We start from the raw sequence: 13,615 nt of genomic DNA, 5'->3' as shown, positions 1-13,615 counted from the left end.
AGGGAGGCAGCACCTGAGAATGGAGATTTAATGGCCCAAGATGCCCTCCTGGCCATCTAGGAGAGCCAGACTAGCGCCTGAGGGATGCTATCCTTGGGACAGGGACAGTAACAGGCCCATGGGGCGACTGTGGGGCCAGGGCCCTTGCAGTGGTGGCCCTAGCAGGCAGAGCAGCGGTCCCCCTTCTCCTGCAGCCCAGAGTTGCGGCGCAGCATGTCCTTGAGGGAACCGTCCTGCTCTGTCAGCAGCTGGTTGATCTCGTTCTGCTTGTACTCGGAGGAATGCTTGTGCCCATAGAAGGAGCCCTTCGCCGACGAGGGGTTGGAGTGGTGCTGGCTTCGGCGGGCACAGGCCCGCACCACCAGGTAGACCAGCTCTGCCATGTTGAGGATGATGCAGACACTGGAGGTGACCAGCATGAAGACAGTGAAGATGGTCTTCTCAGTGGGCCGGGAGATGAAGCAGTCGACAGTGTTGGGGCAGGGGTAAGCCTCGCACTTCACCAGCCGCATCATCTGGTAGCCTGGGTAGAGCATGTAGAAGATGTACATGAACACGGCCTCGAAGAGCAGCCTGAAGACCACGCTGCAGACATATGTCCACCACAGCGAACCCGCTATGCGCATCTTGTGCTTCTTGACCTCTTCCATGTGCTTGGGATCCGCATGCCCTGTCAGCACCAGCAGCTTCTTCTCCTGGTGCTGCTGGTAGGCCACGTGCATGGCCACGAGAAGGGCTGGTGTGGTGACAAGGATGAGCTGCAGGGCCCACAGACGGATGTGGGAGATGGGGAAGAAGTGGTCATAGCAGACGCTGTTGCAGCCAGGCTGCTGGGTGTTGCAGGTGAAGGCGGATTTCTCATCCCCCCAGACGCTCTCGGCTGCCACCACTAACACCATTATCCGGAAGATGAAGATGACAGAGAGCCAGATGCGCCCGATGGCAGTGGAGTGGCGGTTCACCCCGCTCAGCACCGTGTAGAGGCCGGCCCAATTCATCGTTTCTCACGATGTCTGCAGGAGAGAGCGGTGAGGGATGGTGTTAGGAGCAGGAAGGATCCCTGGCTGAGAGCCAGCAGGACCTGGCTCCAGTGGCAGCAGCCCCAGGAGGGACCTGGGAGCAACTGGGTGGCAACCCTTGGTGGGTGGAGAGCAGGATCGAGAGACGGGAGGATGGACAGACAGTATGGCAGCATGGCTCCTGCTCCTGACATGGCTCAAGGCAGCATTTTGGCCAGAGCAGGCAGGAGACTGGCTGCCCCAGCAGCGCCAGATTCTCCCATCCTGCTACCCCACACTGGCACAGGGATCCTAACCCACAGCTGCCACAGAGAATGGGGGTGAAGCTCCCACATCTTCACAGGGCCCCCCAGTACCCAGTGCTGAGCTCTTTGGCTAGGAATGGTCCCAAGGAGCTTAATGGGCTCCACCGCACCAATGCCTCCCTTTGTCCTCGCATTATCTGCAGGAGCATGGCCAGAGAGCCCTGAGCTGGGGGGATCCCCCCCGTGCAGCCCTGCACTGCACTCCCAGGGCCATCCTTGCCCAGGGAACACGGCGACCCCACCCCCAAGCACAGACCCCTGCCCCACCAGAGCCACCCACTGGCACTGAGCAGCCCCGGGAGCTGCTTCCCACCCCCGCAGGAGTCCGGGTGGCTGGGACCAGCCACCCCCAGTGTGGAGGACCCTGGGACGCGTACCTGCCGGTGAGGAAGGGTCCTCGCAAGCTGCCCCCAGTGGCCCCTCTAAGGTCTCATGCCTCCCGCAGGAGAGCTCTGCTCCGCCTGCCCTCGTCTCTCTCTGCCACTGCCCTGCACTGGAAGTCATATGCTGCTTTATAAACTATTTACATACAATGGGGCCTTTATCGGCCCCTGAACAACACACTTTAGCATTCAGATCTAACGCCCTGACTTCCGCCCACCCTGGCCAAACAAAGTGCCTGTGTGCTGCATTCCCGCTGCTCGGCCCTGCACCCACTCCCACCTCCCCACCACGGACCCCCGCCCGCGGGCTGCCGGCGGCCCTGCCCGGCGGGACCCGCGCCACGGCCATCGCCGTGCCGGACGGGGCACCCAGCGTGCCCGGAGGTCCCTGCCCCGGGAAGCATGGCCGAGCAAGCTGCGTGCCCATCCCGCATGGACGGCACGGGCTCTGCAGCAGGGGCCTGGCACTGGGCTGCCGCGGGGCTGGGTGGCACTGGGTACCGCTGCTGTGAGTCCCGCCTTCTCCTCAAGGCTCTGGTGCCAGCAGCAGCGTCTGCGAGGGCTTTGGAGCTGGCCCGCGTGTGCAGCTGGAGATGCGGGACAAAGCCCGGCGGAGTGACCAGGCTGTGCGCTGGGGCTGCGCTCCTCCCCCGACAGGGACTCACTGGCGCTGCCCTCCTGCTCGGACATGCTGGTTGGGACAACAATCCCTGTGCTCGCACAGCCCCCGTGCCCCCAAGGCTGGTGTCCCAGCCGCGCCGCCACACCGTGCCCCATCCCCGCAGGGATGGCGCCATGTCCCTTGGGCTTCGTCCCCCGCCTCAGGTGGGGAGCAGCATACCCAGCAAACCCTCCCAGCTGGCTGCCTGGAGGCTGGCAGGGCAGTTAATGCCATCCCAAATGCCACCTCTTCCCCTTAGCCCCAGGTGCGAGCAGCCGCAGCCGTGCAAGCGCTGGCGGCCCGAGCCCGTCCAGCAAAGCCGTGTGACCGCCGCTTGTGCCCTCGCCGCCCCGCTCCCCTCTCCCGCCACGAGGGCCAGCACTGCCGGCTCTCCTCTCCTCTGCCAGGCCCGAGCCCTGCTGTGGCCCCCACTGTGCCCCCCGGTGCTCCCCAGCTGGGGACATGCGGCCACCCCCGCACGGTGCTGCGCCCGCCAGCTCCTCACCTCAGCAGCAGGACAATCAATGCTCTTTGGGATTGCAGCAATCAGTCTGCGCCGCACCACCCTGGACTTTATACTGCCCTGGAAGCACGTCACCCACCCCCTCCCAAACAGCCTTGCTCCTTCCACGACTCGCCAAGTAAACACCGCAGGTGTGTCCAGCCGGGCTCACACCCACCCGCATCCACACCGCGGCTGAGCATCCCCCGGGGCCAGCCCCGGGGCTACTGCAGCACGGCCAGCCCCCCAGGATGGCCCCCGGGGAGGTTTCTGGTCCCCGTGGCCCCACTCCCCTGCTGTGAGCATCCTCCCCGCCGCATTCCTTGCAAGCCAGGCACATGCACCGCGGCGGAGCCCTGCTCTCCACCCGGGGGATGGCTCTGAGCACCCCCAGCTCTTGGAGCACCTTGATCTGGCGCTTCAGGCTGCCGGCTGATTTACCAACCAATACCCAATACCCAGATTTAATGTGTAAAAGTGCGGCCGGGAAAAGGCAAACAGCCTGTCAACGATTAACTCGGCTGGCCCGCTTCAAGGTCCCGCCGCCCAGCACCCCGTGCGGGACATGGCGACCCTGCCGCTCATCCCGGGCCGGCTGCGGGAGCCTGCACGCCGTCCCTCGCAGGAGGGTCACCGTGGTGCCGGTGTCTCCGCGTGGGGACGGCAGGGTGGCACTGTGGGGCGGCTGGGGTCGCTAGGGGTGCCCCCGCAGCGGGGCGGGGGTCGGTGGGCAGGGAGATACCGGCGGTGGCCGGTGGGGCAGGGCTGCTTGGGGCCATCAGGGCCATCAGGGCCACAGTCTCAGTCTGTGATAAACCGCCACACCTGAGTCAGCAGCGCCGGCGAGGAGCGCCGGGGTGCCGCACCCCGGACGGGTCCCGGCGGTCAGCGGAGGGCAGACTGGGGGGACACGGGGCTGTAGTGGGGCCGGCTGGAGCCATCGGGCTGGGTGGGGGGCACTGGGGCGATCAAGGGGAGGGCAGACTGGTGAGCACTGGGGTGGGCTGAGCTAAGTGAGACGAAGCACAACGGGAGGTTGGGGTGGGGAGAGGGGTCCCTGGGAGGCAGTCGAGGGGTCTTACTGGAGGTCACTGGGATTACTGGGAACCAGGATAGGGGCAACTGGAGAGCGCTGGGAGCCAGGATAGGGGTGGCTGGGGGGCACTGGGAGCCAGGATAGGGGTGGCTGGGGGGCACTGGGAGCCAGGATAGGGGTGGCCGGGGATTACTGGGAGCCAGGATAGGGGTGGCTGGGGATTACTGGGAGCCAGGATAGGGGTGGCCGGGGATTACTGGGAGCCAGGATAGGCGTCCTACTGGAGGGCCCTGGGAGCCAGGCAGGAGGTCACTAGGGATCACTGGGAGCCAGGATAGGGGTGACTGGGGAGCGCTGGGAGCCAGGATAGGGGTGGCTGGGGGGTGCTGGGAGCCAGGCGAGGGGTCTGCGGGGGTGGTCGGCGGGGGGCTCGGGGGTGGTCGCCGGCCGTGGCAGCAGGTGGCGCTGCGGGGCCGGGCCGGGGGCGGCGGGGCCGCACCTGCCCGCGGCAGCACCGGCGGGGCTCAGCGTGGGAATCATCTAAAATATAGCAAATATGGATAAAAAACAACAGGAAAGAGGAGGAGGAAGCCGGGGCGTTGCTGTCCAGCACGGGGCCCGCCCGCTGTCCTTGCAGGGAGTTGCTGGGAGGAGCAGAGGCCCCAGGGGTGGGCGGGGGCGCGGGCAGCCCCCTGGCCTGCTGGCCGCGGGTTAAACTGCAAAAGCCACCGGTGAAGGACGGGCTGTACCCGCAGCTGTGGCCGGCGCTGCCTCCAGTACTCAGAAAACTGCCCCGCCCGCCACCACGTGGGCCAGAAATGGGCTCCTTGTTAATGACGCTAATTGTGGGGTTAATTGGTGTCAGAAGTTGTAGCGGAAGAGTTCAAAGACGTGGGCACATCTAACGCAGATAAGCTGATGAGACGGGCAGGACTGAGTCAGTGGGGATGGTGGGACTGAGGTGACGCAGCTGCTGGCATTCTGCTAGGGTCAGAGAACTCATGGCCCAGCAGTCCGTGTGGGTACGATGGGCGAAATCAAGAACCACCACTGAAACATCTCCACTGTCAGGAGGGCTGCAGAGGAGGCTTCCAGAGCCTCCTTTCCCCGGTCATTCTGCTCCAGGCAGGGCTGGCCCTGTGAATGGCCCGGCCTCGGCACTGGGTGGCCACTGTAGTGCAGGGGCTGCTGGGTTCCAGCCTTGGACTGGCAGCAGGACAGGCATCCTGGATTCAGGCTGCTGTTCTCAGAGAGACAAAACCCTCTGGTCTGAGTCAACTGCCAGGAAGGTCACTGGCAGTGGGTGAGCACAGAAATCCTTTGTGCTGCTGCAGCACAGGGCAGAGGGGGTTGCAGCCTAAGACTTAACAGCTTGTTCTGCCTGCCTGTGAGTCTGCTCTCCTGTGTCCTGGGTGCATCAGAGGTGTGGGGAACAGGACCAGGGCACTATCCCAGTGATGCTTCTGTGAAGAGCAGCATCCCTGCCCTCCTCCTGGCTGTGACTCCTCGAGCAGCCAGAGGCCAGCCACAGGTCACTCACTCCCTCCCATGCCAGGGACACCTTTGCAGTTGAGTTCCCTTATGGCTCTCCTTGCCAACAGCCCTAAACATGTCCCCTGAAGCAGAGGATGTCCCACAGCTGTCACGCAGATGTAAACTGTTCATACCCTCTGGGATACAGTGTCCCTTGAGCTTTGCCAGGTCTCCAAAGGAAAACTGTTGATGGTCAAGGACACCCTGGACAGATGGCAGCCTCAGGAGTTTTGCAAAGGCAGTGGCATAATAGCAGTGGGTTGTGTGTCACCAGCTTGCCTTGGGGTCCTAGCTGGGTTGGCCATGCTGGCACATGTGGCAGCGTGCAGCTGGGGCTGTGCAGGGATGAGGAGAGGAGACAGAAGGGCAGGGCAATCCCCTCATCTGCGGCAGAAAGGTATCACCCCTTCAAGAGGGCACTAGGCACCCTCTGGGGCAGCACCAGGGCTTTCAGGGGGGTCCAGCACAGGATCTGGAGCATGGTGCTGGACAGGGTGACATGTGCCTGTGGCACTGGAGCTGCACAAGTCTCCCGTGGGGAGAAGGGCAGAGCCCCACACTCAGCTTCCTGCACAGCCTGTCCCCCTGCCTGCCCCGGCTCCCCTGGCTCGGGGCCTCGGCCCTGGCTCCAGTGTCTGCACGCTGCCTGCAGGCAATTCAGCCCCCCCACTCCGCTCCTGGTTTCCATGGCAACTCCAGTTGAAATTACATTAAAAAGAAATGAAACCAGCAGCTTTTCTCTTTGGCAAATAGGGGGAGGGGAGCTCAGCTGGGGAAGGCTGGGGAAGGGGTTTGAAGTTGGGAGGGGTTTGAAGGGAGGGGGCTGTGGGACAGATGCATTCCCACATGGGGTCCCAGTGCTGGAGGCAGCAGGGCTGGGGGGATGTGGGGACACACATGGTGTTGGCAGTCCTGGGTGGTGTGTCCTGGATGGTGTCCAGCACCCTGACATGGTGGGTGATACCAGGGTCCTCTGGGGGGGTTGCCAGGGACACGAGGCCCAGCACAGGGCACCCACCCAGCCCGGTGCTCCCCGGGCCCTGCATGCTCCAAGAAGAGGCGAGACACACCGCTATTAAAAATATCACTTCTGTTTTATTTGGAATTTGTTACTCTGCGCGGGTGACAGGGTATAAATACATTCTCCAACGAGCATCCTCACCCTCAGCCCTGCGCGGGGAGGGGCCGGGGCGGGGTGCGGGGCTGTTCTGTGCTGGCCCCGGGCAGCGGGGCCAGCAGGGCCATCGATGCGCTGGCCCCGGGCAGCAGGGCCAGCCGGCACCGGTGCGTCACGGCCGCCAGCACGGGCAGCGTCTGCCAGCCGGACCGTCTTGCACAGGGACAAGATACGGTGTCCCCACAAGGAGCTGTCCCTTTCTCCTGCCTCCCCAGCCCCCAGATGCTAGTGCTCACCTTGGGGGCTGAGACTGGGGTGCCCCACGTGGGATCCCCTGCAGCTCCTTCTCCATGCCCGACCACACCAAAGCCACTCGCCTAGAGCCACGTGTGGCTCGGTGGCCACAGCAGCTGCCCCGGCCCCAGCCCCACACAGGCTGCATCACCCCCAGAGTCCCTACCAGGCATCTGTTCCAGCTGCACATCCTGGATGCCGGAGCTGGGGTCACCCCAGGATGGGGTGAAGGCCCCAGTGGAAGCAACCTGGGAGCAGAGTTGATGCTGGTGAGCAGCTCACCCTGCTCCTGTCACCCCACTCCTGCAAACCACTGGCTCTGCTTTGGGGCAACAAGCATGGGCAGGGAGGGCACAGCGAGGCCCTGGGGCAGTGGTGAAGGGACGTGGGATGCTCCTGGGGGAGCAGGGCAGGGTGGGGAGCATGAGGGGCTGTCCTGGGTTCGTGGGAGTGAACAGTGCTCGGAGCAGGCGATGCCCACACGGGGCGGTGGGTGGCACTGGCCGGTGTGGCAGTGAGGGACCGGGGCGGGGGTGCTCGCAGGCAGGCCGTTGGATAGGCTTTTTGGCTGAGATACGTGGGCACGGGTGACAGAGGAGGGAGAATATCAAAAAATACAAAAGAGCGCAGCCCCACAGTGCAGGAGGCACTGCCCTGCCTGGTGCCCACCCACGGCAGGCGGGCGCCATGGGGGGCCGGCACCGTGCGCACACGCTGGCTTCTAACTGGCTTTTTATTTTATATCAAGAACACTTGGTTTTAAAATCTTTACAAAGGACAAAACGCGGCGACTCCGTTAGTGTGTAAAGAACTAAAGATCTGCTTAAAAAACGTCTCTGCAAAGAGAAATGACTGACACAAAAGAGATTCTCTGCAGCGCAAAGAGGGGCAGAGGTGCCAAGTCTCCAGCGCAGGGCCCCGCTCCCAGGGTCCCTGAGCCCCGGCACCAGCCCCAGCGCCCGCATCCAGCACAAGGCCAGGTCCCTGGACTCTGCCCGTTCCCTCTGCCTATAGCACCATGGCCTGGGGCCACTTCTCAGCACAGTGAAGGAGCCTTTTCCAGGGCTGCCAAGATGCCTGGGGATGCCTGGGCACTGGCTGAGAGGAATGCCTGGTCCCGCTCCTCGTCAGTCCCAGGGTGCTTGGTGGGCTCAGCACTGGGGATGTGATCGCCCCACTGGGAGGCACAGCCACGGCACTGGGAACCCCGTGGCCACTGACGGTGGGGTACCCCTGCCCACCTGCACGGGTGGGTTGTACAGGACTACACCGTGTCCCTCCTGCACCCCACTGGCATCCCGGGGCAACCCACGGGGCCCTAAGGCCAGGAGAGTCAAAGCACTTCTCAAAAGTTAGATAGGAACAAAAGAAAGCGCTGGGGCCGCTCTGGGACCCCACAGGTCTCTGGGCTGGGAGCTGCACCGTCCGTGGGCGCTGCCCCTCCGTCCGGGGGCTCTGTGGGCCCCGCCGGTCCCTGTGCCAGTGTCTGCTGCGTGTGTGTGCGTGCGTGCATGCGTGTGCGCCGGCGGCGGGCAGCTATACCCTGGTGGTGGAGTGTGAGTGCGGAAGCCCCGTGCTGTTGAAGCCGGCGGTGAAGGTGTTGTAGGGGTGCAGGGTCTGCAGCCCCACCAGCGAGTTGGGGATCATGGTGATGGTGTTGGGGGTCATGAGCGGGATGTCGTCCGGAGAGCGGCGCAAGGTGAGGGTGTAGTCGGGCAGAGCGGCCAGGCGCAGGGTGTCGTGGGATGGCACAGCTTCGCACTCGTGGTGCCCCTGGCTCACCTGCAAGGAGGGCATCTCCTCGTCAGGCGCGTGGGCGATGTCGTTGGAGGCGCCGCGCTGGGGGCTGGGCTGCCGGTGCGTGTCCTGCCGGCGCTTGTCCTTGCGGTAGTAGAGGGCGGCGAAGGCCAGCACGTTGAGGAAGAGGAGGGAGGCGCCCACGGCGATGGTGACGCTCAGTTCGGTGGAGTAGTCGCGGGGGCTCTCGAGCAGCGTGCCCGCCTCTTGCTCTGGGCTCCACTTCTCCTTGCCGTTCTCGCTGTTGTAGGCGGGTGAGATGGCGGGGCGCTTGGTGGTCCAGATCTTGCTGTTGGGCCGGCGGGTGATGTGGGAGTTCTGCGTGGTGTCGGGTGGTGGCACTTTGGTGGTGGTGGAGGTGTAGTGGAACATATCGTGCAGGTTGTACAGGTGGGGAACCAGGTGCTTCCAGAAAGCCACCTTGGTGGCCCTGTAGTGGTCGCGTACCCGCGGCTTCAGCCCGATGTGCAGGTACAGCTGGTCACGGGGGTTGTACTTGGACCAGGCCACCTCCTCAAACCGGTTGGCCTTGGTGTGGATGAACTTGGTGTCCTGGGGGACAGGCTTGTTGGGGTCCCTGTGAAACACAGGCAGAACAGAACTAGCACTGGGAAAAGCCAAAGAAACAAAGAGGGAGAGCTGGACGCAGAGACAGAAACTGAGGGGACCTTTGCCAGTGGTGGCACAGGTTGGGCTGGCAAAAGGTCTTGAATGACTGGGCAGCACCCAACCCCGGCTCAAGTCTCACCCAAGATAACCAGGGCCAACAAGCCTCCCCACCCCTGCGGCTTGGCTGGGTCCTGTCCCAGGCGCTGGCCATGATCTAAGCTTTTTGCTTTATGGTTGATACCATGGCCCCAGTGAAGGTGCAGCACACGGGGACCTCTGGGCACAGGGAGCTCAGTGTCCCACACCGGGCATAATAAACCCCCTCACCACCACAGCACAGCCCCAGGGAGTGCAGCTGCAGTGAGTGCAGACCCCCAAGGCACAGCACCCATCCCCACTCACCCTGTCTTGGCAAAGTTGGTCCAGTAGGTCATCACCACAGCGCTGAGCATGACGTCGTTCTTGGAGAAGTTGCAGGGAAAGAGGTCAGTGGGGCCAATCATGGGGATCCCGAACACGTAAGGCACCTCATCCCCGTGGGCTGCATCGGACCATGCAGGCTTCATCAGGCTCTGGCAGTGGTGGTAGAAGGCGTAGAAGTAGGTGGGGGAGCCATAGCGGGCGTGCAGGTCGGCTGTCACCACTGATGGCTCTACCCACTGGTGGTCAGTGAAGAGGGCCACCAGAGTCTTGCGGCGTGTCTCGGGGTTGTCCCGGTCGGCCCAGTCCGTGTACATGAACTTGATGGTCTCCCTCAGGGTGTCCTTGCCCTCAGGGTAGCCGTACAGGTTGTCTACAAAGTTGGACACTGAGTAGTCAAAGTCACTGCCCGAGACGCCGTCCTCAGGGTCCACCACGCCCTCCACAAACTTCAGCCCTTCACCCTGGTTGACCCCCAGCATGATATCGTAGTTGAGGAACTCGCCCTGCTCCATCAGGATCTCTGGGTCGTCCGGGATCACGTCCCCATCAATGACTGGCCCGAAGGCCACGTGGTAGCGGGCTGGCTGGATGTCTTGCTCTACCAGCTCCTTGGCACTCTTCTGCCGCAGGCAGTCCACCATGTCCACGGTGTCCAGCACGTTGCAGCCCACCTTGTCAGCCAGCATGCTGGTGTACTTCACAGGCTGGTAGTTCACTGCCCAGCTGGAGAGCGCGGAGCCGCTCTGGATGATGGCTCTCTGGAACAGACCTGCAATACAGGCAGGGAGTGGAGGAAGCTCTCAGCAGGGTTCCAGCATCCCAGTGCTGCACTGCAGGATGCGGCATGGAGAAGGCATTGATGCTCTTGTGCCCCTGCAAGGACCCAGCACTGCAGCCCACACCTGGCCTTGTGGCTGAGCTGTGCTGCCTGCTGGGCTGGGCTCACACAGCAGGCTCAGCTCAGGGGATGGCAGGATGACAGCTGGGAGTGCAAGTGGGTGCTCCTGGAAGCAGCCAAGGGCTGCTGTGCTCCCTGAGAATCCCACTACAGGGGATGACCCAGCATCCCTGTCCTGGAGTGGGGAGAAGAGGGGCCATGGCTGCATCACAGCCTGGCCTTGCCAAGCAGCCCGTGCTCCCCCAGCCACCCCAAGGATGAGTTACCTGGGTCCCTGAGGGGCACACACTGCCCCTGGCTCAGCACCATCCTCCAGCCCAGGTTGTCACCTGCTCCACTGAGGAGCCAGGCTGTGGGCTGGCAGCAGTGGGAGGGTTAACTCCTGCTTGGGGACACTTAACCCTGCCGTGTCCCACCCCAGCGCTTTGTCAGAGTCCCCCTCCACCCCCTCCCTGCTGCTTCCTGCCCAGCTGGGGCTGCTCAGTGCCAATCCGGCCCTGCAGGAGCACGCTGCCAGATGCACAAAGAGGGCCTTTCTGCCACCAGGAACACAGAGGGAGTGGACTTTCGCCCTGGAAAACGAGGCCACAAAGGCCCTGGCCCAGGCAGAGAAATGCGTGGCTTCGCTCCAGTCCCATGTCAATGGTGCTTGTGCTCAGAATACAAAGGGTGGTGAGGAAGCAGAGCCTCTGGGCCCTGAAAGACAGCCAGTCCGGGGTGCACCCAGGGGTCCCTGCTCTCCGACCAGCCCTCTTTGCACCCCAAGTGCTGCCTGCACCCCTGCCAGACCCCACCACTTGCTTTCCACGAGGGACTGTTCCAGGTGACCCCTGAACGGTGCTGGCACAGCAGTGTGGTGCCCATGGGGCTGCCCCTGGCACCCTGAAATGCAGAGAACCCCTGTGCAAACAAGGCTCTGCCACCCTGCAGGGAAGCAGAGCAGCACCTTCCTGCAACAGAAGTGTTCAGAGGCTCCTGGCTCCCAGCCACCATGTCCACAGCTCTTGTCTGCACGCACAGTCCTCACTCTGCCAAGTACCTGACGTACAGTCCCATGCACTGGGACAAAGAGAAGTCACAAGCTCTGTTTGTCACCTCCCGGTGCCCTAGAAAGCCATACCCAGCCTACAGGCTGGAGACTGGCCATGGGTTTGCTTGCTCTGGGCCATCATCCACGTGCCAAGGAGCCAGGATGGGGTTTCCTGGCTCCCTGGAGATGCTGTCCCCGCAGCAGCTATTGCGCCCTGCCAGCAGCATCACTTCCCAGACAGACCCACCAGGCTGGGCTCTGGCCCTGGCCACCGCTGCCTGGGGAAGTACAGGGCAGCTGATGTCACCATCATGTCCCTGATGGAGCCCCTTTGCCATGTCTCTGCATGGCCACATCCTGAGCCAGGAGGAGCCAGGACTCTGTGAGAGCCCGGACTCATCATGTCCTCCCGCCCCATGCCAGCACCTGACTGAAGCCTGACAAGCACCGGGGAGGCACCAGCACCCTGCACTCCACACTGGACCTCTCCAGCCTGCTGAGGCTCAGAAAGAAGGTGAAGTTCTGCCTTTCCTTGCTGTTCCCCTCCACGGTGAGGGTCCCAACACACCCAGCCTCCTGCAGGACTGGCTCCCACAGGATAGTGGCATCAAGTGGTGGGGCCAGGGCTCTGCCAGAGGGGGGCTGGGGATGCAAACTGCCACCAGCTGCTGCCAGCTCCTGATTTCCTCTTTGCTTTGCCCAGTAGCTGAGACTGGAAACACTTCTGGGGGTGTCTGGGCCAAGCCCTGCTCAAAGCAGGGTGCTGGGTGCCTTGTCCAGATGAGATCTGGAGGGCTGGCAGCAAAGGGCAGAAGCCCCCAGGGAGAAGGAGATGGGGCAAAGGAAGCACTTAAAGTTTGCCTGGCACAGACTGCTCCAGCCCTTGTAGGGCTGGGGAGAAAAACAGCACTTGAGTCACTGATGAGGAATCAGAGTGGCAGGGAGCTGTGGATTTCCCCAGCAGCCAGACCCAACATGTGCTGTACCAAGCCTCCAGTGTCTGTCTCTTGCAGCACCTGGCAGAGCAGGCACAAATCTGCAGCTTCATTAATAGCTTGTGATCACTAGAAGTTTTATTTTGATGCAGTAAAAACAAACCCACCTGTTCTGCAGGCTGCAACTTAGCACTGCTCCAGAGCCAGCTACCCACCCCTGGGGATATGGGTGCTCTGGCCCAGAGGATTTTTTGAGGTCATTTTACAGCTGTTTGGCTTTATGAGACACTGGCTGCAGCACTGAGCACTCCCCTGGTGCCTCACAGCATTCACAGCCAGCAGCAGCTCCCCTGCCCAGCAGCGGGGGCACCCAGGGGCACTGGGGCTGCATGGGGCAGCAAAGGATTCACCATGCAGGTGCAGGGCTTAGTGACATTGTGCAGCATCACCTGAGAAGTGCATATACTGGCAGGAGCATTTTTCATGGCTGAAAAGTCACAAGGAGCAGCCCTTCCAATCCACCCTCAGCCTCTCTCCATGCTGCTCCAGTCTGGAGCCCTGCAAGAGGCTGGGGCCAACTGGGCAGCCAAGCACACACTGCTGCACTCCTGTGATGGAAAGGAGTACCCTCAGAAGCATTGAGAATGCATTACACAGCCTTTCACACTCAATATGGGCAGAGAAAACACTTTTTCTTTCCGCAGGAGCTTTCAGCCTGTAAAAGACTCCCCATCATCAGCCATCAGCCCTGCTGAGGTTCTGGAGGTCTCCATTCCCGTGTGATTCCCAGGCTGTTGAGCAGGGCAGCAGCTCTTCAGCTTTGAGTGCAATTTGCTGTGTGCTTCTGAAGGACAGACTCATGCCCGTGTCTGCTGCTCACACATGTCCTTTTCTCCTCAGCACCACACATGGGGACACAGCACTGGAAGATGGCTGCACCCTCATGTAAAGCTCGTGAACAGGTCCCTGGCAGGCTGCTCCCCTGTGGACCATATCCTGTTCAGGCTTTGCTCCTATAATTTCCTTTAGGAAATTTATCAAAAACACCTCCAGTCTCACAGTTAATTTTTCTC

At 62.4% G+C, this 13,615-nt stretch overlaps 2 protein-coding genes across 6 annotated transcripts in view; both read right to left on the bottom strand.

Moving 5' to 3' along the window:
- Window positions 1-14: 14 nt before the first annotated feature.
- On the bottom strand, window positions 15-3,016 carry GJB1 (gap junction protein beta 1). Of its 2 annotated transcripts, XM_064427043.1 has the most exons (3): window positions 2,874-2,998; window positions 1,702-1,817; window positions 15-1,013 (listed from the first exon to the last, which is right to left on the bottom strand). In XM_064427043.1, exon 3 carries the CDS (start codon window positions 996-998, stop codon window positions 159-161), a length of 840 nt encoding a protein of 279 aa, XP_064283113.1. In that variant the 5' UTR covers window positions 999-1,013; window positions 1,702-1,817; window positions 2,874-2,998; the 3' UTR covers window positions 15-158. The 2 variants fall into 2 exon arrangements, with proteins under 2 accessions (XP_064283113.1, XP_064283112.1); XM_064427042.1 differs by lacking the exon at window positions 1,702-1,817 and having other exon boundaries at window positions 2,874-3,016.
- Window positions 3,017-6,512: 3,496 nt separating this feature from the next.
- NLGN3 (neuroligin 3) overlaps window positions 6,513-13,615 on the bottom strand; it is a 39,359-nt gene continuing 32,256 nt past the window's right edge. For all 4 annotated transcript variants that reach the window (XM_064427021.1, XM_064427020.1, XM_064427022.1 and 1 more), the window contains 2 exons: window positions 9,659-10,448; window positions 6,513-9,224 (listed from right to left, as the gene is read on the bottom strand). In XM_064427021.1, coding sequence (XP_064283091.1) covers window positions 8,387-9,224; window positions 9,659-10,448 — 1,628 coding nt within the window. In that variant the 3' untranslated portion in view covers window positions 6,513-8,386. The remainder of the gene's footprint in view (window positions 9,225-9,658; window positions 10,449-13,615) is intronic.

This window comes from Passer domesticus, chromosome 7 (genome assembly GCF_036417665.1).
Source record: "Passer domesticus isolate bPasDom1 chromosome 7, bPasDom1.hap1, whole genome shotgun sequence".
NCBI lineage: Eukaryota > Metazoa > Chordata > Aves > Passeriformes > Passeridae > Passer > Passer domesticus.
Note: the sequence above shows the minus strand (reverse complement) of the source record. Positions and strands in the feature narration are given on the sequence as shown.